The sequence below is a fragment of the Globicephala melas genome, chromosome 9 (genome assembly GCF_963455315.2).
Source record: "Globicephala melas chromosome 9, mGloMel1.2, whole genome shotgun sequence".
NCBI lineage: Eukaryota > Metazoa > Chordata > Mammalia > Artiodactyla > Delphinidae > Globicephala > Globicephala melas.
Genome location: NC_083322.1, coordinates 15620450 through 15645841, shown reverse-complemented (window position 1 = coordinate 15645841; position 25392 = coordinate 15620450). Strand labels below are relative to the sequence as shown.

General features: G+C 37.6%; 1 protein-coding gene across 5 annotated transcripts in view; it reads right to left on the bottom strand.

The window, feature by feature from the left end:
* Window positions 1–25392, bottom strand: part of DGKI (diacylglycerol kinase iota) — a 459796-nt gene that overhangs the window by 170140 nt on the left and 264264 nt on the right. For all 5 annotated transcript variants that reach the window (XR_009565254.1, XR_009565255.1, XM_060305263.1 and 2 more), the window contains 4 exons: window positions 20287–20342; window positions 19071–19133; window positions 15157–15230; window positions 13602–13713 (listed from right to left, as the gene is read on the bottom strand). Coding sequence is in view for 3 of the 5 variants with exons in the window: in XM_060305263.1 (XP_060161246.1) it covers window positions 13602–13713; window positions 15157–15230; window positions 19071–19133; window positions 20287–20342 (305 nt within the window). In the remaining 2 variants the exon portion in view is untranslated. The remainder of the gene's footprint in view (window positions 1–13601; window positions 13714–15156; window positions 15231–19070; window positions 19134–20286; window positions 20343–25392) is intronic.

The window sequence follows — 25392 nt, the reverse complement described above, 5'->3', positions numbered from 1 at the left end:
ATTACATAAAGGGCTTTTATAAAAACAACAACAACCAAACAGCATACCTCATGAGGAAATATGGAATGCTTCCTCCTATAATCGGGAAGAAGGCAAGCATGTTCATTCTTACCACAGTTATTCAACATATTGCCAGCTCGTTCAATAAGGCAAGAAAAATAAAAGGTGTGTAAGGAAATAAAACTGTCCTATTCACAGACCACACAATTATGTATACAAAAAAACCTAAGGGGGCTTCCCTGGTGGCGCAGTAGTTGAGGGTCTGCCTGCCGATGCAGGGGACACGGGACTGTGCCCTGGTCCGGGAAGATCCCACATGCCATGGAGCGGCTGGGCCTGTGAGCCATGGCCACTGAGCTTGAGCGTCCAGAGCCTGTTTTCCACAGCAGGAGAGGCCACAGCGGTGAGAGGCCCGTGTACCACAAAAAAACCCCAGAAAAACAAAAAAACCTAAGGTATATATCAAAAACTACTAGAACTAATGAGTGAATTTAGCAAACCTGCAAGACAAAGTCAATAAATAAATATCTACACGTGTGTACACACAGACATCAGTTATTTCTATATATTAGCAATAATAATTACATGTGAAATTTAAAATCATACTATTTAAAATACTTAGGAATGAATTTAACAAAAGGTATGCAAGGACCCAAAAACTGTGCTGAAACTATAAAAGACTGCTAAGAGAAATTAAAGAACACCTAAATAAATGGAGAAATATATCATGTTTATAGATTGGAACATTCAATAATGTTAATATGCCAATTCTCCCTAAATTTACCTATAGATTCAATGCAATCCCAATTAAATCCAAACAGTTTTATGTAGACACAAACTAATTCTAAAATCTATACACAAATTCAAAAGATGTAGAATAACCCTAACACCCTTAGAAAAGCAAAGTGAAATGATTCATATTACCAGGTTGAAGACTTACAATAAATCTATAGCAATCAAAACAGTGTGGAAGTGGATTAAGGATAAACAAATCAATGAAACAATAGAGTTCAGAAAAAGACCCACATACAATCAAGAGGCAAAGGCACTAAGACAATCCTATAGAAAAGGAAAGTCTACTCAAAAAATAGTGCTGGAAAAAAACTGGATAAATGTATTCTAAAAAATCATGAATAAGATTCTTTTATTTCACCTCTCATGATGTTATTAAGAAACTTGCAAAGTTTCGGATAATCGTATTTTTAAAAACGAACCTTGAAGCTACCTTGCAGAATACACAAGAATTTGAGCTGAATCACATACTTATACATAAAAGCTAACACTATAAATCTTCAAGAAGACAAAGGAGAATATCTTCCCAACCTTTCCTGGAGTAAGCAATGATTTAAGAAGGACACAAAAAGCTCTAGCATGAAATATGCCTACCTCCTAAAACTGGAATTCATAAGAATATTTAAACTTCTGCCGATCAAAAGAAACATTAAAAAAAAAAGATAAAAATAAACTGAGAACATATTTGCACTAAATATATCTGTCAAAAGACTTGTATTCAGAATATATAAACAGTACCTGCAATTCAACAATAAAAGATAAACAGCCCATCAAAATATGCAAAAAATACAGACATTTTTTAAAAAAACAAAGACATAAAAGGTAACAATAAAGGTAAACAACATGTCTTACTCTCTTTTTTGTTGGACATAATTGACTGTATAAAACATAATTTCTTTCTTTCTAGGGATGTAATTTTATCCTCTCATTCTGTTTCATCAAGTGTAATATTATAATAGCTTTTTGTTTCTATCCATGAACACATTTTCAGAACCTGTAGGGTATTAAATTCCTAATACTTCCCATCAGGTATTCTTAGACATTGCTGTTGGGCAAGTAAACAGTACAAAATTTCTAGAAAGCAGTTTTATAATTTTTATTAAGAGGCTTTAAAATGTTTATGCCATTGAATCAGTCATTTCTCTCCTGGGGATTTGACATAAGAAAATAATTTGAAATGTTAACTGTGGTTTATAAACATTATGTTAATTACAGGAGTGTTTTATACCACCAAACATCGAGAAACCTAAAAGTTCCGTAAAGGAAGCTTTTCCTAAAGGAATAATTATTATATAAATTGAGACATAGTTACACAATGAAAGAGTAGGATTTACTTATAATATGATTCCCTATATATTTAAAAACATGGAAATAAAGCAATTGAAAGGGAACACATCAAAATATAAATATAGTTAGTCATGGATCATGTGATTCTGAGTGATAGTTTTAGTTCTTATAGTTACATATGTTATCAAAATAAACATTTAATATTACTTTTTTCTAAAAAAAAAAAAAAGATTATCTGGTATGTGTACAACTTCAACCCTGGGAGTTTCTCTATGTAACTTTTCTCACTGAATAACCTTTTGCTTTTCTAATTCATAAATATCAAACAGCCTACATATTTTAATTTCAATTAACAAAAAGAAAGCGGGCTATGCTTTCCTTAAAGTTCAGGAGACTGAAATCTTTGGATTACATACCACATAGCAAATTAGGCTCCCAATTTCTCCATCTGAATAATGCTTTCAACTGTCTTGAAAAGTTTTAGATTACTTAGAAACAGACTCAACATGAAAGGCCCTTTACAACTGTAATGGCAGAAAATTGTGGCAGAAGTAAATACAGCTTATAGGGTCTGATTATGGTCTGTGTAGAATCCAAAAAGCTAATCAGGTTACCAAGCACCCAATGAAGAATCATCTTAATTAATAGGAATGCATTTCAACCAGTAAAATGAATTGAATACTTCTGCTTTGAAATGTGCAATTACAAGATAAAGTCTAAAAGAAACAATATTTTCTCCCATTCTAGTAATTCTATTTCAACTCTCTCTTAAAGCACCACTCTGAATATTTTAAATACACAAAAATACATACACTTTTACCCAAATAACTACACTCTTCTGTTTATATAATCATCTTACACAGATGTGTGAGTTTTCAAATAATTTACCTTCTTAGAAACATAATAGTTTCAAGGACTGAAAATAAAGTGCTTTCATTATTGAGTAAAAAAAAAATACAATAGTGTCTGCTATATGGATAGGAAGGTAAGATGTGTATGAATATGAAGCAATATTATTTAAAGAACATGGATGTTCAAAATTGTGCAGTATTATCTACATTTAATAATTTTACTATTCCATTTTCTCTACACCAACTCCCATCTATTATTTTCCTCCTTTTCCTACTAATGATGGGATGGGAGAGAAAAGGATTTGATAGACCCCCCTAAATATTCTCTCCTGACCTAGAGGGATCTCCTGAGCTCTAAACATATATTTCAAACTGCACATTTCTATATCTTCTTAGATGTCTCACAGGGGTTTCAATTTTAACTTATATAAAACAGAGTTCATTTTTTGACACTATTACCTTTCTTTTATATTTTCTATCACATATAATATATTCACCCTTTGCCTATGCTGGCCACCCAGCATTCACTGATACTCCTTTCTCACCCTTCACAATAAGTCCGTATTAATAACTCTTGAATTCACCAACCCCTTCTATCTTCATCACCACTGTCTTTCTTCAGGCTTTCGGATCTCCTCATCTCTTCACCTGGACTTTGGTACCAATGTCCTGATTTGTCCGTCTGTCTCCAGAAGTTAAGATTCTGGTCACCTTTCACACTGACATCCAGATAACTTTTCTGAGCAACAAATCTGATCCTGTCTCATGCCATCTGCTGCAACCTCCCCATAACAGTTAAAACAACAAATTATAAAAACCCAACCCTTTCTGCCCTTTATTCACCATTTGTATCATCACTCTGAGCCACCACTAGTAGTTCTCCTGGTTTCCAGGCCCTCTTAGGCTGATCCCTCTAGGGGAGCAGCCACTTGGTCATCTCACCCATAGAGACTCCTGCCTCCTCTGTGAAATTTTTGCTGATCTCCCCAGTTTGTAAATACGGTTCTCCTTTCCATCGTCACACATGCCTTTCTCCTAGAATTTGTGTCAGACTGTTATTGCTCATTTCTTTCTTCATCTCTCCCCACAACATGAACTGTGGGCATCCTGAGGACACAGCTTTTCTACTGGTTCATTTTGTAACCATTTTACCTAGCAGAGTGTCATTTATGGATTCAATAAGTATTTGTGGATTCAACAACTATTCAATAAATATTCATGACCGACATTGAATGAATGAGAGCAGTGAGACATTTTAAATAAGTATTACCTTGAATTTACAAAACTCCTGTTAATTAGAGACCATCAATATTGCCCATATTTTCCATATGCTGCATGGCATTTAATGATCCAGTCTCAAAAGTTACACAGCATCAATTCCACTGTACTCTATTTGCCAAGTATTTGTAAGCCCACCTAGATTCAAGGGGAGGGTATACAGACGCAAACTCTTCATGGGAGTAGTTCCCAAAATTGGATGCCACTTCCAAACCACAGTCACCATCAAAAGATGCTAGTGAACTAACTTATTATTTTGAAAATGTATATATAAAAGAACCATTTATCCTGCTTCTCTGAAACAAACTGTATAACTAAGTAACAAAATAGTAGGAATAGAAAAAAATTTCTCTTTAGAGACATATTCCAGTTAATAAATGAAGGATAGAAGTAGAATATCACAATTTTGCAACCACTGATGATTCCTGGATGCAGACATTGATCGTCAAAGACTGTTAACCAGAGAGAGAGAGAGAGAGAGAGAGAGAATGGGACATTACATATCCTCTCTTGGAAGAATAAAACACTACTTACAAAAGAGATCTGGGAAAAAATGTGTCTGATGAATCTATATCCAAATATCAACTTAGCGGAAACAGGGAAGAGAGAAGAACACGTCATTGAGACTTTGGGGATGTTATCAGCACAGTACAGGACAAATAGCCTGGTTTCTTTAATAAATAAATGAAGGGGGAGAGAGAGAGAGAGAGAGAGAGAGAGAGAGAGAGAGAGAGAAGAGAGAGAGAGAGAGAGAGAGAGAGAAAGAGAGAGAGAGAGAGAGAGAGAGATGGGTGGGAACCTACAGAGACTTAAGTGTCATACCAGCCAATCACAGTGAATGCATTTTATTTGAATCCTGATGAAAACAAACAGAGCATAAGAAAACAAATGACATCTGCAAGACAACTAAAAATTTGAATACTGAGTATTTAGTGATATTCAGAAGCTATTATTTTAATTTTTGAGATAACATTTTGTGATTGTACCCATAAAAGAAAATCTTACCTTTTAAAAAACACATTCAGAAAATTTCATGTGTAAAATGATATAATATCTGGGATTTACTTCAAAATAATATGAGAGAAGATCATAGCTGGTGACAGAAATAAAATTGTCCATGAACTGATAATTACAGAGGCTAAGGGATGGTGCGTTAGGGTCCAATATACTGCCTGTTTTTACACTGAACTTTTCCCATAACAAGTATTTATTCTTAAAACACACTTTAGGTGGAAGCACGTGCTCGGCTTCCCGAGGCACCCCTTTCCCCTTTGCGAGTAGAGCCTGGGTACAGAATGCCACCAACCTTGCCTGATTTCATCAAACAAGCCTTCTGACAGGTCTCTCATCCTCTAGCTTTCTCCTGGCTTCAGTCCATCTTCTCCAGGATGACCCAGCCGTGTGGCTGACAGGGTCTTGGTGCTCCAGCCAGGTGTCAGGCCTGAGCCTCTGAGGTGGGAGAGCCGAGTTCAGGACACTGGTCCACCAGAGACCTCCCAGCCCCTTGTAATATCAGTTGGCAAGAGCGCTCCCAGAGATCTCGGTCTCAACGATAAGACCCAGCTCCACTCAATGACCAGCAAGCTCCAGTGCTAGACACCCCATGCCAAACAACTAGCAAGACAGGAACACAACCACACCCATTAGCAGAGAGATTGCCTAAAATCACAATAAGTTCACAGACACTGAAAAACACACCACCGGACGCAGTACTGCCCACCAGAAAGACAAGATCCAGCCTCATCCATCAGAACACAGGCACCAGTCCCCTCCACCAGGAAGCCTACACAACCCATTGAACCAACCTTACCCACTGGGGGCAGACACCAGAAACAATGGCAACTACAACACTGCAGTCTGCGAAAAGGAGACCCCAAACACAGTAAGTTAAGCAAAATGAGAAGACATAGAAATACACAGCAGATGAAGGAGCAAGGTAAAAACCCACCAGACCAAAAAAATGAAGAGAAAATAGTCAGTCTACCTGAAAAAGAATTCCGAGTAATGACAGTAAAGATGATCCAAAATCTTGGAAATACAATGGAGAAAATACAAGAAACATTTAACAAGGACCTAGAAGAACTATGGAGCAAACAAACAATGATGATGATCAACACAATAAATGAAATTAAAAATTCTCTAGAAGGAATCAATAGCAGAATAACTGAGACAGAAGAAAGCATAAGTGACGTGGAAGATAAAATAGTGGAAATAACTAACACAGAGCAGAATAAAGAAAAAAGAATGCAAAGAATTGAGGATAGTCTCAGAGACCTGTGGGACAACATTAAATGCACAAACATTCAAATTATAGGGGTCCCAGAAGAAGAAAAAAATAAAGGGACTGCGAAAATATTTTAAGAGATTATAGTTGAAAACTTCCCTAACGTGGGAAAGGAAATAGTCAATCAAGTCCAGGAAGCACAGAGAGTCCCATACAGGATAATTCAAAGGAGAAACACACCAAGACATATATTAATCAAACTATCAAAAATTAAATACAAAGAAAAAATATTAAAAGCAGCAAGGGAAAACCAACAAATAACATACAAGGGAATCCCCATAAGGTTAACAGCTGCTCTTCCAGGAGAAACTCTGCAAGCCAGAAGGGTGTGGCAGGACATATTGAAAGTGATGAAAGGGTAAAAGCTACAATCAAGATTACTGTACCCAGCAAGGATCTCATTCGGATTTGATGGAGAAATGAAAATCTTTACAGACAAGCAAAAGCTAAGAGAATTCATCACCACCAAACCAGCTTTTCAACAAATGCTAAAGGAACTTCTCTAGGCAGGAAACACAAGAGAAGGAAAAGAACGAAAAAAACAAACAAACCCAAAACAATTAAGAAAATGGTAATAGGAACATATGTATTGATAATGACCTTAAATGTAAATGGATTAAATGCTCCAACCAAAAGACACAGACTGGCTGAATGGATACAAAAACAAGACCTGTATATATGCTGCCTACAAGAGACCCACTTCAGACCTAGGAATATGTACAGACTGAAAGTGAGGGGATGGAAAAAGATATTCCATGCAAATTGAAATCAAATAAAGCTGGAGTAGCCAATATCATATCAGACAGAATAGACTTTAAAATAAAGACTATTACAAGAGACAAAGAAGGACATTACATAATGATCAAGGGATCAATCCAAGAAGAAGATATAGCAGTTGTAAATATTTATGCACCCAACACAGGAGCACCTTAATACATAAGGCAATGCTAACAGCCATAAAGGGGGAAATGGACAGTAGTACAATAATAGTAGGGGACTTTAACACCCCACTTTCACCAATGGACAAATCATCCAAAAAGAAAATAAATAAGAAAATACAAGCTATAAATGACACATTAAACAAGATGGACTTAATTGATATTTATAGGACATTCCATCCAAAATCAACAGAATACACTTTCTTCTCAAGTGCTCATGGAACATTCTCCAGGATAGTTCATATTTTGGGTCACAAAACAAGCCTTGGTAAATTTAAGAAAATTGAAATCATATCAAGTATCTTTTCTGGCCACAACACTATAAGACTAGATATCAATTACAGGAAAAAATCTTTAAAAAATACAAACACATGGAGGCTAAACAATACACTACTAAATAACCAAGAGATAACTGAAGAAATCAAAGGGGAAATCAAAAAATACCTAGAAACAAATGGCAGTGAAAACACGATGACCCAAAACCTATGGGATGCAGCAAAAGCAGTTTTAAGAGGGAAGTTTATAGCAATACAATCCTACCTCAAGAAAAAAGAAAAATCTCAAATAAACAACCCAAACTTAAACCTAAAGCAATTAGAGAAAGAACAAAAAAACCCAAAGTTAGCAGAAAGAAAGAAAACATAAAGATCAGATAAGAAATAAATGAAAAAGAAATGAAGGAAATGATAGCAAAGATCAATAAAACTAAAAGCTGGTTCTTTGAGAAGATAAACAAAAGTGGTAAACCATTAGCCAGACTCATCAAGAAAAAAGGGGAAAAGACTCAATAGCATTAGAAATGAAAAAGGAGAAGTAACAACTGACTGCTGAAATACAAAGAATCATGAGAGATTACTACACACAACTATATGCCAATAAAATGGACAACCTAGAAGAAATGGACAAATTCTAAGAAAAGCACAACCTTCCGAGACTGAACCAGGAAGAAAGAGAAAATATAAACAGACCAATCACAAGCACTGAAATTGAAACTGTGATTAAAATTCTTCCAACAAATAAAAGCCCAGGACCAGATGGCTTCACAGGTGAATTCTATCAAACATTTAGAGAAGAGCTAACACCTATCTTTCTCAAACTCTTCCAAAATACAGCAGAGGGAGGAACACTCCCGAATTCTTTCTATGAGGCCACCATCACCCTGATACCAAAACCAGACAAAGATGTCACAAAAAAAGAAAAGTACAGGCCAATATCATGGATGAACACAGATGCAAAAATCCTCAACAAAATATTAGCAAACAGAATCCAACAGCACATTAAAAGGATCATACACCATGATCAAGTGGGGTTTATTCCAGGAATGCAAGGATTCTTCAATGTACACAAATCAATCAACGTGATACACCATATTAACAAATTGAAGAATAAAAACCATATGATAATCTCAACAGATGCAGAAAAGGCTTTTGACAAAATTCAACACCCGTTTATGATAAAAATCCTCCAGAAAGTAGGCATAGAGGGAACTTACCTCAACATTAAAAATGCCATATATGACAAACCCACAGCTAACATCACTCTCAATGGTGAAAAACTGAAACCATTTCCACTAAGATCAGGAACAAGACAAGGTTGCCCACTCTCACCACTACTATTCAATACAGTTCTGGAAGTTTTAGCCACAGCAATAAGAGAAGAAATAAAAGGAATCCAATTCGGAAAAGAAGTAAAGCTGTCACTGTTTGCAGATGATATGATACTATACATAGAGAATCCTAAAGATGCTACCAGAAAACGACTAGAGCTAATCAATGAATCTGGTAAAGTAGCAGGATACAAAAGTAATGCACAGAAATCTCTTGCATTTCTATACACTAATGATGAAAAATCGGAAAGAGAAATTAAGGAAACACTCCCATTTACAACTGCAACAAAAAGAATAAAATATCTAGGAATAAACCTACCTAAGGAGACGAAAGACCTGTATGCAGAAAACTGTAAGACAGTGATGAAAGAAATTAAAGATGATACAAATAGATGGAGAGATATACCATGTTCTTGGATTGGAAGAATAAACATTGTGAAAATGACTATACTACCCAAAGCAATTTACAGATTCAGTGCAATCTCTATCAAACTACCAATGGCATTTTTCACAGAACTACAACAAAAAATTTCACAATGTGTATGGAAACAAAAAAGACCCCAAATAGCCAAAGCAATCTTGAGAAAGAAAAATGAGCTGGAGGAATCAGGCTCCTGGACTTCAGACTATACTACAAAGCTACAGTAATCAAGACAGTATGGTACTGGCACAAAAACAGAAATACAGATCAATGGAACAGGATAGAAAGCCCACAGATAAACCCACATACATATGGTCACCTTATCTTTGATAAAGGAGGCAATAATATACAATGGTGAAAGGACAGCCTCTTCAATAACTGGTGCTGGGAAAACTGGACAGCTACATGTAAAAGAATGAAATTAGAACACTCCCTAACACCATACACAAAAATAAACTCAAAATGGATTAAAGGCCTAAATGTAAGGCCAGACACTATCAAACTCTTAGAGAAAAACATAGGCAGAACACTCTATGACATAAATCACAGCAAGATCCTTTTTGACCCACCTGCTAGAGAAAGGTAAATAAAAACAAAACTAAACAAATGGGACCTAATGAAACTTCAAAGCTTTTGCACCGCAAAGGAAACCATAAACAAGATGAAAAGACAACCCTCAAAATGGGAGAAAATATTTGCAAAAGGAGCAACTGACAAAGGATTAACCTCCAAAATATACAAGCAGTTTTTGCAGCTCAATATCAAAAAAACAAACAATCCAATCCAAAAATAGGCAGATGATCTAAACAGACATTCCTGCAAAGAAGATATACAGATGGCCAACAGACACATGAAAAGATGCTCAGCATCACTAATCATTAGAGAAATGCAAATCAAAACTACAATGAGGTATCACCTCACACCGGTCCGAATGGCCATCATCAAAAAGTCTACAAACAATAAATGCTGGAGAGGGTGTGGAGGAAAGGGAACTCTCTTTCACTGTTGGTGGGAATGTAAATTGATACAGCCACTATGGAGAACAATATGGAGGTTCCTTAAAAAACTAAAAGTCGAACTACTATATGATCCAGCAATCCCACTACTGGGCATATACCCTGAGAAAACCATAATTCAAAAAGGGTCATGTACCACAATGTTCATTGCAGCACTATTTACAATAGCCAGGACATGGAATCAACCTAAGTGTCCATTGACAGATGAATAGATAAAGAAGATGTGGCACATATATACAATGAAATATTAGTCATAAAAAATGAAATTGAGTTATTTGTAGTGAGACGGATGGACCTAGAGTCAGTCATATGAGTGAAGTCAGTCAGAAAGAGAAAAACAAATATCATATGCTAACACATATATATGGACTGTAAAAAAATATATGGTTCTGATGAACCCAGGGGCAGGACAGTAATAAAAACGCAGATGTAGAGAATGGACTTGAGGACACGGGGAGGGGGACGGGTAAGCTGGTACAAAGTGAGAGAGTGGCATGGACATACATACACTACCAAATGTAAAACAGATAGCTAGTGGGAAGCAGCCGCATAGCACAGGGAGATCAGCTCGGTGTTTTGTGACCACCTAGAGTGGTGGGATAGGAAGATGCAAGAGGGAGGGGATATGGGGATATATGTATTCGTATAGCTGATTCACTTTTTGATCCAGCAGAAACTAACACACCATTGTAAAGCAATTATACTCCAATAAAGACGTTATAAAATTTTTTTAAATAAAAAAAAACACACTTTACTAATTCCTCAAAGTCAAAACTCCTAGATAAATTCTATAATGCACTTTGTGATGTCACCCCTGTCTTCCTCTCCAGCATCACCTACATCACTCTCACTTCATCTACCTTTATGCTACATAAGACTAACTGTAGTCTCCACAGGGGACTATGGTCTCTAATACTACCAAGTGTATGTAAATTTCTCTTTTTCCAGAATGCCAAGTCCATTCTTCTTCTCCTGGCAAAATTCATTCATCCTGTCACATTTACTCGTTGACAATTACAGGTATCAGGCTCGCTGCTGTGTACCAGAGATACACTGGAGTGATGGATACCGACCATCTGCCACTCCCACCCAGCACTCCACCCCTTCCCTGCGCTCCTTTTTGTCTGTGAAACTGACCCATTTAGACTGTATTAATGGCCCCCTTGTCCTCCGGCTTCCATTAGACTTCTCCAGAGGGAGACAATGGCAGAAGATCTGGAGGGCAAGAATTGTATTGATGTCCCTGACCCTCTCCCTGCCAGGCTGGCACAGGATGGCTGCTTTCACTTAGCAAATACTACTCCTAACAGGTGGTCTTTCCCAAATAGTTCTCTTTCTGGTACAACTGACTGCTTCCCTGCCTTTGCACCTTTAGCTCAGGAATACAACACCATCCATTGTTGCTTCTCATAAACCTAGTGCACTATTTGTAAAGAGTCCCTCCATGAAATTCTCCTCTAATTACCCAGTTTCACTCTGCCATATCCTTCTTGTTCAGACTTTAATTACATAATTGTAAGCAGAAACAACCCAAACCAAAAAAAGACTGTAAAGAGAATCTGACACACATACAGACTGAGAAGTTATAGAAGATGAAGGGGTAAAGAACATTTGAGAGAGAGGCAGCATATGCAGTGTCCCTGTGGTACAAAAGGAGCAAGGGATGTCCAAAGCGATACTTGACTTGACAGGCAACGAGCTAGAAAACAAAGAGGGCAGTGGGAAAGGATGGAGAATCAGAGAGAAACTCAATTTTGTGATAAAGATTTAGATTTTGATCTTGAGAGCAATGGGAAAGTGTCTTAATATTCTCCCTGCCCTCCCAAGCCTAGGTAAGGGATCATCTTCTCTTAGACATTCCCTGACAGCCTTCTACCACATGGCCAGGACTAGGAAGCTCTCACACACGGTAAACATTCAATACACGGTCACTGGATTAGTGAATAAATGAATGAGTAAAACACACGTGGCCAGGTTTGTCTTGGGAACCTCCAAGAATTCTCCCTGGCACATACCCTACCTGGGCTTATTCCTATTTTCTCTTGGCCGGGTCTTTACCTATAGTTAGCATAAAGACCTTTGGAGAGAAAGAGCTATACATGAGCTACAACTCTGGAAATTAGATCAATCCTAGAGCAATCTTTTACACCTAATGGCCATTTCATTGTAGACATGGCACATGTAACAAGCAACATCACCATCTCAGGCAATGGACATTCTTGCCATAATCACAGTAGGGTATTCTGTTAAATCTCACTAATTCGAGGTGATGGAGGAAAAGTCGTTTGGAATCCACAAGGTGAGTGAAAAAGAGTTGTTTTGGGTTGTTCAGGACAAGAAATACAACCTTCTTGCCTTGAGGCATAAGGTATGGCCCAAACCAAGTGCTAGCCAAGTGCAAGTAGAAGCTTTATTTTAATTTGCTTTACAAACTGATAGTGTGGCCTGATTTACACCGGATACAATGATAAGCAAACTTTTTAATTGGTTTCCTCATCATTCAATAATAAGTTGAAACACATGGCTAAAACCTGCTTGAAACTGACCTTATACTATACGTTTACTTTTTCAATGCCAGCAAACAAAATTAAAATGCAAGGTGATCTCGATACTGTGCAACTGAATATTCACTAACGTCACAACAATGATGTTTTTCTATATTCGGGTATTTTGTGATAAGGGAGACGCCCATCTTATGCTTAAGCAGGCAAGATGGAGATGAATGCAAATGACCACTTTCCTTATTATCTAAGCACTCAAGTACTCAGCAAACCAAAAAAGTATCAAATGGCAAGGTTTCTGCATCAATGCTAGGATATGTCTGTGGCATAATGTTTTTTAATTAGCATGAAAACTTTCCACTTCATTCTGGTAGAAAATTCATCAGGATAATTAACACATAATATTCATTTATCTTTGAAGTTTAAACAAAAAATATGCATCAATTTTTTTAGTGACGTGAAGAATTACTTTTTGTTTTTGTCTTCCCCTGGCAACTCTACATTGCATAAAGTTTGTGAGTTGACAAGCCAGGAAAGAACACTATACCAAGGTCCTATAAAATGAATAGTAAAGCCTAACTCTGACTAAAGCACATTACACTTCAATAACATAGATGCATTGCCCACCAGAGAGGCCATGGTGAATCCAATGACTTCAATATAACCATCGTCATGACGCTGAGGTTCAAAGTCATGGTGATCTCCTGGGTTCCCCCAAGGCATTGTGCCAGCACAATATCTGCAAGAGAAGAGTAGAAACAGAATGAAATTTGCTCCAGTCTTCCCATGATTATCATTGGGGATTAATTTATAGTTCGACCCGATGTTTATTTCACACATCTTTCTACTCTTGGTTCACACCTCCCAATAAAAAAGAAAATGAATTTATCACCTCCAAGTATCAATTTATGAAAATGGGGCAAAATTTTACAACAAAAGCATCCCGTGGAGCCCAACTTTCTCCTAATTATTTATCAACGTGTCTCACTCTGTAATTCACAAATGCTTACTTTCTATCACATACCATGAGTTATCAATAGGTGGTTTCAGAACTTGGTCTTGGAGGGAGACATATACATGCCAATAGGAAAGGGAAATGGAACGGAGGTGGGTAAGCATCAATAATATACACAGAAAGAAGGCAATAAGTACCCCAGGACGAAGGAAAGGTAACTGAAGCGGACAGAAGGAGTGAAACACGGATGAGACAAAGATGTGAGATTAGAAAGGGAAGGGGAAATCAAGGAAGTTAAAAAGTGGAGGAAGCAAAATCCAGAGGGGGGATGGGGGAGGAGCAAGAAGAAAAAGAGAAGAGCATTGTTATTGCTAATAAACAACGTTTCCTGAGAATCTACTAGGCCTTCTACTTCGACAACTAAAATGAAAATACTTCCGGAACAGGATGTAAGGGGCTACGTTGAGCACTGCCAAAAGTAATCAGGAGACATACTTTCCTAGCCATAGATTTACTCACAACCCTCATTTCAACTAAATTCAGTCTAAACAGAACTTGCTCATGGATTTTTGTGTCTGAGTTGTCTGGTTTGCAAATAACAAAGGGTCATAGATCCAACCCCTTTCAAAATCTTGGCTTCGGAGCCTAGAATCTAATTTGATGTCGCTGAGATACATGCTTATTTTGAGACTAGTTAATCTTAAATATCCCTTTCTCCTGAGGTATATAATAGCACCACAGAGAGCTGACAACCTGGCTAGAAAATGCTCCTCTAATTGATCCTATTTTTTCAAAGTAATCATCTGGCAATTATTCTGAATGAATTCCATGCTGAAATCAGGCTGGATGGTTGCCTAATAGCTTTTGGGAAACTGAGAACAGGGATTTGTTCAAGTCTATCATTCCTGGGTGAGGGGTGAGGGGATGGAAGGCGTCAGTAATTGAGAATTACATTAAAATGTTCCAGTCCAGAGGGCTGCCTGGGCTTCTTAAGGGTGGGTAAGTATACACCATGCGTGCCGTATCACATAAACACAAAAGTACCACAGAGAACACTAAACAAACCAAGTAGGAGAACAAAATTATCAGACTCGAAAACCCTTAATAAGCCATTAAAATAACTGTTTTTCATTGTTTGTACCTGGAAATTCTCTATAATGAAAGCAGAAAACCTTAAGTCAAATGGAGTTCACATCAAACCAAGGAAACAATATGAACAGAGCTTACCTGGGTATATTTAAAAATACTATACACTGGAACTTCAGTTCCTGAATCTTTGGGGTGAGATCTGTTCCATCACACTGCAACAATCAAAGCAAAAAAGCAAGGATTCTGAAGTAGGCTCAAGTCTGAAAGACAACTAGGGTGACAACAGCACGTACCATGGTCTTCCCCTTGTCCCTGTCTCTGCTGAAGTGGATGCCCATTACTATGATTGAAACTTTATTCTGATTATAACTTTCCCAGACCCAGGGTTCTGGGCTTGGATTTGTTTTGATTTAATGTAAAAACAAAGCTGCCATTTGACCAGAATGATTTTTCTCTGGTCTCACAATCAAAGGAACGATCATCACTCTTAACCTTGGATTATTATTGGATAGCATAAGTTGGCTTGTAGTATCAACATTAGAAAATTTATAAACGTTTAAAAGAATAAAAAGGATGAATCCTCAAGTTGAGGCAGTAGCAATCTCTACCAAAGTCATCTGATTCAAACAATAGTCGTGAATGTGACCATTTATTTTATTTGCTTTGAGATAATTTTTATTTTGAAAATATTCGACATAATATTTTGAACGCTGTTTAAAAGGAATATACCCTGCATGCTTTTAAAAGTATCTGTTATAAATTAGTATTAGCAATCGCTAATTAGTGATCTGCTCTTATCAATTTAATCTCTTACAGACTGTGACCGGTCTTCTGCGATAAACCGCTTTATTGAACCTGGCCGTGACCCTGGGTTTCAAGAGCCTCAGGGTGGCTTGGCCTCAATACCTGCGTGTGTGTGGCTTCCCTCACCAGTTAGTACTTTCCTCAAGAGCATCATCTGACTAATCAAAGAAAGGGGTTTCGTTTCCCTTTCTCATTTCCCACTGGTGACAAATGCCAAAAGAGGAACAGTCTAGTCATGACTGTAGGCCTCTCAATGTCAAAGGTATAAAGCCTGCTTTTATATTTGCTCTCCTCACACACTCATCACAGAATTTCCCCCACTGTCTTCTCTGCTGAAGAGAGGGTAAAGCATTCCTAAGCTCCCTGCTAATTTCTAAGGATGGCTTCAGAGGGAGTTTCAATCCAGGTAAAATGACTCTGCTAGTGGTCAAGGTTGTCTCATTCTCCTCCCAGCTGATCTTAACACAGCCTAATTTTTTTTTCATGAGCATTCTCAAAAATTGTTCCTGGGAAATCTTACAATCCTAAATAAACAAAGTATTTTCAAACGTTTTTTAGATAGGAATCAAATTCTGGACATTGACTGAAGGTGTTTTTACAACACTCTCAGATACTTAAATAAACATGAGGTCTCCCAATTTAAGGACTTGAAATGAGTTGATAGATGGCTCTACCAGTGAAGAAAAAATGTAGACATCTTAAATGATCAAAATTGAGTGTTGAAAGCAACTGAACTTTTTAAAAATAGCATGTGATACATCAAAAGCATGCAAAGCAGTATTGTTGCATTACAGAAAAAAATTATACTTAATATTATTGTACTTAGAATTCATTTTCTAAAAAAATTTTCTACTTTCTCCTCCTGAAAAACTCATCAGCGATTCTGGAAACTCATCGAATTCTGTGAGGATGGGCACCTTACAATGTATTGAGTTTTACAAAATTTTCTTATATATTATTGCATTTAAACTTTACAACTCTTTAGAGCGGCCGTTTTCAACTTTTTCCTTACTTCAAACACACAAAGGAAAATATGTACACACAAAATATCTTCCTGTGTACAAGCTCACACACTGATGAATCAAAACAAGAAGAAGAACACATGTGAAGCAGAACAAAATAATGCTGTATGTAGGTTTTCATTACTGTCCTCTGTGTGTGTGTGTGTGTGTGTGTGTGTGTGTGTGTGTGTGTGTGTGTGTGTGTGTGTGTGTGTGTGTGTGTGTGTGTGTGTGTGTGTGTGTGTAGCATTCATGTGAGAGATTATTAACTATTACCTTGGAAATACTGACTTCACCCTGTGGCAAAGATAAGATGGTCTGCTGTTATGTGTACATCTAATTGCTCTAACCCCCCATCCTTTTCATCTCACACTCAGGAAACATACAATGATGTCGTTGTAGAAATATCCTTGTGTCACAGCACAATGGTCAGTAACTGTTGCTTCAAATGCATATGTTGTTATGCCTGCTTTACAGATGAGGAGAGAGAACTCTTCTGAAAGGTTGAATGCTTCCCCCAAAGTCATATACCTCATAAAGATAGACCTAGGACTGAATCAGAATTGTTCAGACTTAGTTTCTATTGTTTTTTTTTCTCTTCATAAAAAAAAGAGATGATTACGTAGACCAATCCACCTGGAATGTTACATGTACAGGCTGATATCAAATCTTTTCTAGTTATTTGACTGCCACCTTGGCCTCTCTACAAGCTTCTTTTAATCCCTGATACACAGCCAACCATGCCTGAGATATTTCTCATCAGGAGGACTGCCAGATGTGGGAGAAAAGCTTTCTAGTGGTGAGGCGGCATAGAGCTTAATTTCCATCCAGCTGAGTTAAACAGTGGACAGCATTACCATTCCATATGGCCACCGCCCTCCGCTCAGTGGCTCTCCCGGCAGGTGCTGCAATGTTCCTAATAATGTGAAAAATACTGCAAGAGGAGGGAAGGTTTATTTTTGGCTTGGTTGAAGGCAGCCAAAGAAGAAACAGGGGAAGTTTGAGGCAAGGTTGCTGCTACTTAACTAACCATCATTTTATCAAAATCAAGATCTTCGCAGTTCAATGGACCATGTGTCTTTCTTGTATCTAGCTTTAAAAAGGCAATATTTTAGTTTTCAAAAGTTGCTACTGCTATAGGATGCTTGCTTTTCGTTGGTATTTCATGAGAACTGAAACATCTGAAAGTGATGCCCAGGGTGATTAGTGGTAAACTCTGTTTCAACTGATTTAGGAGATTCATGTCTCCTACAGGCTTTATTGGTGACAACGAATTTGAATTTGTATCCTCTCAGCCTCCTCTATATTCCTCTATAAATCCATTAGTTTAAGGTCATATATTTGTCTCTACTTACATGTATACCTTTTGTCCTGTCCCCTCCTGTCACAAATGCTATTCTTTATCTATTCCACGATAAATTCAAGCATTGCTACATTCCCATTCCTTCTTTCCCATCTATATATTTTTCTCTATCTTCCATGTTTCTCTTTCCTTATACAGGTATGTGCAGCGAAGTCATGTTCATTCCCTCTTTTAACTTGTTTACTATAAGGAAACACTTTGTCTTTCTTAATAATCAATGATACGCTATTTTTAAATATATCTCTTAGAGAAAAAATGACTTCCCATCTCCCTTGCCTCCAAGATGAGTATCCCTAAAACCTGGGATACAGACCCAGAGGGAAATAGCACCAAAAAAAAAAAAAAAAAATCTCTTAAGTGGTGAAGGACCTTGAGCAGGCTGGAGAGCGAGTGACCACAAAATAATGAGATCAAAGTATTTTTCTAAGATGGAGACGCTTCAGATAGGCTGGGAATAAAGATACTTGTTTGGTGAGCATCTATTTCTACCTTAATAGCCAGCTCAACTTCATTCCTTTGATGACTCCCCCGACTGCACCATGGGCAGTTTTCATTTCTCCCTTTGTGCCACCAGTATATTATATAAGTAATCCAATAACAACATTGATTATATTGTTCTGCCCAGAGTTATGTGCCCTTCCCCATGACTCAACTGTGAGTTTCTTCAGTGGTGAAGCCAGTCATCTTATTTAACTTCATCCTCAGCAACTAAGACAGCGCCTGACACATAACTAAATGCTCATAAATGTTGAACAAACTACACTCAATTCAGTTAAAGTTCTATGCAGCCCACTGATTAAGTATATAAACTGGTATTTGGGGTTCATGTTAGGGGGCATGCTTTTTACATTTAAATGAAACGAGTCAACACATTCAATACTTACGACAACTTTAACATGCTTGGATAAATCTCTAGAGCTTCTCTGGAGGAAATCAGAAAAAGCTGCCTATACAAGGAAAGAAAGAAAGAAAAAAATCTTCATTGCATGGTTATGCCAAATCCTTACTTCTGTAAGATAGATAGGTCCTAGTGATTCTAAGTTATGCAAAAATATAAGACAAGTTCTCCTCTTGCTGAATCTACAGTAAACTAGTGCAGAGGCTAAGTTGAATTCTTTCTCTGTTTTCAAAATGTAACCTATAGGGGCTTCCCTGGTGGCGCAGTGGTTGAGGGTCCGCCTGCCGATGCAGGGGACATGGGTTCGTGCCCCGGTCCGGGAAGATCCCACATGCCGCGGAGCGGCTGGGCCCGTGAGCTATGGCCGCTGAGCCTGCGCGTCCAGAGCCTGTGCTCCGCAGCGGGAGAAGCCACAGCAGTGAGAGGCCCACATACCGCAAAAAAAAAAAAAAAAAAGTAACCTATAATAAAATTTAAGATCACAGTAGGAGAGTGAAAATGTAGGTAATTTCAAGGGTCAGTTTGGAGATCTGACTACCTTTCCTGATCTTCCTATTTGTCCATTAGATGTTGATATAATCTTTAACTTGCCACTGAGAATGTCTTATTTCACCCCGTTTTACTTCAATTCCCTCTATCCAGTGGTAAAATTTAAGCCACACTTTTTAAAATCAATATTTTAGAGGCCCCTTTTTCTTCTTTCCAGCCATTCACACCCAAGGATGTCCCTGAGTAGGAGGAGAAGGAAAAAGAAGGGGGCCCCTTTAATCTCATCTATGCTTCCATGAAAAACTTCCCATATTCTGTCAATTTCTCATCCAAATGTCAGCTCATACGTGCCCCTATGAAAACTACATTCTAACCCAAGACATGCCATACATCCTTCAGTCTACCTAATTTCCTCATTCTCTAGATTGGCTTTGATGTTTGCTTTTCACACCACTCCTTGAATACCATCCCCTCAGTACAACTTTCAGGGCTTTTAAGTTCAAAGATGATGAACTCTCTGACAACTAACTTAAGAAATACATACTTACTTTCATTCTTAAACCAAGACATTAAACATTAACCATATATAGACACACATGTAAACATCTGAGATGTGTGTGTAATTATTAGCAGAGTATAGTTAGCATCTTTATTACCATGAGTGAATTAGTATAAATAATGTGTAATCATCAAAAAATGAAATATATACTTACCCCTGCATAGAACATTTTATTTCGAAAACGACTGTTGAATTTCTCTGGATTTGCTTCTGTAAAAGGGAAAAGGTAGTTTTGTTATAGAGACCTGATTAAAGGTAGTGAGTTAGATTAGCACCCCTACTTCTTCCCTCTCCCTCCCCATCCCAAGGACCCAACAGCTTCATCATCATCTTTCCCTTAGTTACAGGCAGTTGGCACAGTTGTCCAGTGCTGCAAAGTGTAGCCCCAAACTGGCATCAGTGGCAGCGTCAACTGGGAGCCTGCTAGATATGCAAATTCTTAGGCTCTACCCTGAACCTGCTGAATTAGAACGTCTGGGGGCTGGGGTCTAGGAATCTGCTTTAACAAGTTCTCCAGGTGATTCACACGCACACTGAGGGCTGAAACACTCTAGACTCTATTCAAAATAGAGGGCTGGCAGGGATACAGTGCAGGGGTGATAGAAGCAAGAGGGAGGGGGAGGAGGGGGAGGGTCAATTATTTGCTTTGACCTCCATAGGACACGGCTTCCATAAACTATCTATGCAGTTTCAAATTTAATTAAATATGGGGAATTTGGATAATAATTAATAGAGAATTTGCTTTCATATTTTGCAAAAACTCCTAACTACCATCTGTACTGTTGTCTGTGACAGGCCTTGAAACATCATTTGATTTAGTGAAGTTATATAAATATATATATATATATATATATAGATAGATAGATAGATAGATAGATAGATACAGATGACCTGCAGAATGGACCCAGGGCATAGGACAACAAAAGCTCTGACTGAAATGGTTTAATTTTGAGTTTGTTCCTGAATGTTATATAGGTTGAGGACCATAAAATGATTAGACGATAATTTGCATTGGAAAATGTTCACATGAATTCAATGGATTAAAAAATCCCCAAATGAAATGCTATTTCCTTACATTCTTTCTAATAAAATTCCAAGAGATTCCAAAGAAACCCACTGTAAATATTTGCTTTCTGCTCTTTTGTCCCATATGATCATTAATCCCTTCTTAGGGGTAGGTCTTTCTCCAAGTCATTTCTCATCAGACAGCTGGCTGACTAGCTGGAAGTCTCCAAATCCCAAACCTATTTTTGAATGGCAAGCGTGACACCAGAAGGCAAAGGTCATGGAGACCAAAATTCTACCTACATCGTCCACCTTCTGGACTCCATGATTTACATCCTTCACGTATGAAAAACACATTCACTCCCTCCCAGGTCCCTAAAGGTCTCATCTCAATTATAGCATCAACTCAAAATCCAAAAATCTCATCTAAATCTCATTAGCTCATACTTCCCAAATCTCATCATCTAAATGATTTCGCTCTGGATGTAATCCATTTATAATGATGATCAGACCCTGGCTATAATCCATTCCAATAGTTTAATATATTAATCCCATCTTTGTATACAACACAATAACATATGTGCCATTAGAATGGAATCCTAAAGCCTACTTTTGTCTGAAATTGGTCTTGCCTATTAGGGAGTAAATATAAGTTCAACACTATGTTTATAAAAATCAGTAAGTGATCTGAACCTCACATAACACACATCTTCCAAATTCTCTGCATTGGATATCTACTCAATCTTAAGACTTCAGTTATGTATATATAAATGACTCTAAAATCTATGCCCACAGTACAGTGCCACCTTCAATTCAAATTGTATATATTATAAAAATCTTTCCTTCCAATGTCATGTCCCATTAAGGACAAATATTTTTATCAACATTATCTTCATGTTTCTAACACCATTGCAAAAATTTTACACTATGTATTAGTTGGTCACCTAACCCATATCTTTATCACAAACTCATTTTCCTTCCTGTCTGAAATGCCCTTGCCCACTTTACTTCTCGTCTACAACAAACTCCTTCTTTATTTCCTACTATACTCCCTCCTACCCTTTCTGGAAACTTTCCCCTGATACCTTTGTCCTGCCAACAGTCCCTACCAAACTCCCACATTATACACTGTCTGAACAACTAATCTTACCCTTACTTTATATTCCCTTCTACTTTTATTTATTTTTTATATACAGGCCCATCCTCCAATTAAACATTCCGTTCCTGTAACAAACATTGAGACAGCCACTGGACTTGGCACAAGGAATATAAAAGTAAAGACATGGTCTTTTGCCCTCATGTTGTTTAGAGTGGGGGAGACAGGTCTGAAAATGAAAAATAAAATGTCCTTTTGTATATGCCATAGAAAGACGTCTCTGTAAGACAAAGTAGGAGTCACACATAAAGGGAATGATCAGAAAAGTGTTCCAGAGGCAAGTACACTTGAGTCTTGAATGATGAGTAGATGCCACGTTGAGGTTCAAGATGGAAAAGAAGGTTACAGAGAACCTCGGACAGTGAGAGTTTCTCAAGGGCAGATTGTGCCTAAGTCTTATTACCTGGGCAAGAGCCTGGCAGTGTGTCCTTTGCAGTGATGGTGATGATGAAATTTGGTAAGCCATTGAAAATAACACCTTTTTAAAGATATCTGTCAGTTCTCCATATGAATCATGAAACATTCATAATCCTTTGAAACATGCTGATCTGCATGTCTCTGTATATTCGGTGAAAATAGCAAATCCTAAATCAGATTTAAAAACTGCTTCCTCTAGAGTCATAGTTGTATTTCCTTGACCTTGTAGCAGAGGCTCAAATCCTCTGAATAAGAAGTAACTTCAATGAGGCAGTACAACTTTAGCAGACAATCTCAGACTAAAAGTTTGATGTGTTTAATATCCTTCATGTCCCCCCCCCCCCAACAAATGACAATCTAATTCACGCAGCTGGCAAAGCGAGACCTTGCTTTGCTACCTGATAACGATAATCATCGTTAACATGCCTATATGTTAATGGATTGGAATATTTTCAATGTACTTCCTCAAGCACTGTCATAATGCAGTAGTGATTAAAGCACTGGGCAAGACTCCAACTGACAATTAAATGACCAATCCTATTAAAACTCTCAATTCTGTTCCAAACAACTGCACGTTCTGATGTGCAACAGTTCAGCCATGCATGGCTTAGCCACTACGAGAATAAAAAAGCTTCTGTTTTCCAATCAAATTAAGTATACCTTCTATCTGATGAAATTATTCATGTTTGCATTCTGTATATACAAAATGTTAAGTCAATCAAAATGTTAAGACTATCTCTACTCCTTGCTTGATTTTTTACTGGTAATTCTAAAGGCATTTACACAGTAATGCCACTAATAAACTGTCTCAAAATAAATGTCGTTTTAATTGTCCCTTCTAAAAGAAATACAATATAAGTATCAATAGTAAGGCAGAAGTCTGCATTTGTCCCATGTCAGTTTGATGGGTTATTTCACATCTATGCCAAAAATTGTTTCTGCAATTAAATTTTTTAAGATTCTGCTTTAGTGAGACTTGTTTTTCCTACCCATTGCATGTAAATGGATGAGCGTAATTCCCAACGTATTGTAGTTTTGGACTAATAACGAATCGGTTATTCTATGCAAGCTCTTTTGCGTTTGTTTTTTGGTAATGGCTCTTATGGGGCTCTGAATCACTCTGCAAGTATCTGATGGCAAACGATACAAGTTTTGTCATGAACTCTCAGTCCCTGAGCAGCTGTATTTGAGAACAGTTTGAAGTCTCAACTATGGTTTGCGTGGCCTGAGAACAGCCACTCACACAACCTACCAACAAAGTAAGTACGTGTGCCCCTATTGAAAATGCGGCCTGCTATCTTTCTCTTCTTTCTGCAGCTGAGCTGGAGATTTCTTGACTATCCAGGTAAAACTATGGGAAAAATCCAAATAAATGGAAAACAGTAAAAAAAAAAATAATAATAATAGCTTGAGTAATTATACCTTTCATCATAAATAATGATTTTTTTTTTTTTTTACTTAATGCAAACAGAATAGACTAACAGATACTAAGAAGTCCACACCTCTGGTCTAGGCATATCAACCAAGTCTGGTTCCAATAGTTTGTGCCTATTTATCGTGTACCATCTCAACATCCTCTCCGTAAGTATGGTATGCGTTACTCTCAGTCAACAGCAATCCTCCCTTATCCAGCTCTTCAGCGGCTGTTTTTCCTCAAGGGCCTGGGCTTACCTGCAGGGAAAATGTTTGCCATTCCTTCTCCGATTGCAGGAAAGCACTTACACTAAGCCTCGGCAATAAAGTATTCAAAGTAAAGTATTAACTCTTGGCGTCTTTCAACCAATTATTTTATAATCACACATATAGAACGACGTAGACATACATATACACCACAATTTGTATGTTCCTCTCTAAAATGAAATAGTTCCACAGTTTAAAAGAAAAGAAAAAAATCGCTTTCCCACAAGAATTCTTTCTAAGCCTGGTCTTTCCACCGTGAGGTCTCTCTTTGCTGCCCTCTCATTCTGAGGCACCAAAGTTTCACCACAAGGAAACATATCATTAGGATAACTTTCAGATTAATAAGACAAGATATTAGGCTCCCTTGAATGAGCTCTCTGTCCAGCACTTACTCACTTAGACCTCTTTTCCTGGCAGGATGTCTAATTTGGAGGTTCATGCATTAGTGATAATTGTACGACTTTACAAGTACTGTTAAGAAACATAAAGGTTTTATTAGGAGGCCCAGATCCAGAGTCTCCCAAAGAATATGAGAAATAAATGGGGTAAGAAATGGAGAAAGAAATCTCCAGTTACTTCCCCAAGTCTACTCTCCTTAAATTAGGAAAGGCAGCAGGTTATAAATGCCAGCCCTAATGTAGGACCCTCTGAATATCTAATCTCTGAGAACTGTCTAGAGCAGGGAGGTGCGGAGCGTGTCGGTGTTTCTGATTTGGGTATTTGCTATTTATGGTTCTGTTGTCAACCAACCTTTCTATCTGTGATTTTCTGGTTGACCAGAGAAAACTATGACTCTTTCTTTAATCAGTACTCCTTCTACTTAGCTCAGCATTTGACCCTCAAAGCCTCATGAAACCAGGAATGCAAAGTCTAACAAAATTGCTGAATTCGGTAAGAGAATTACAGGTTTATACTCTACTTTTATTTTGTCTTCTAACAGCCTTAATCCTATAGCCCCATTCCTGATCTTTAGTATATAAAAGTGTTGTCAGAACTTTCTCT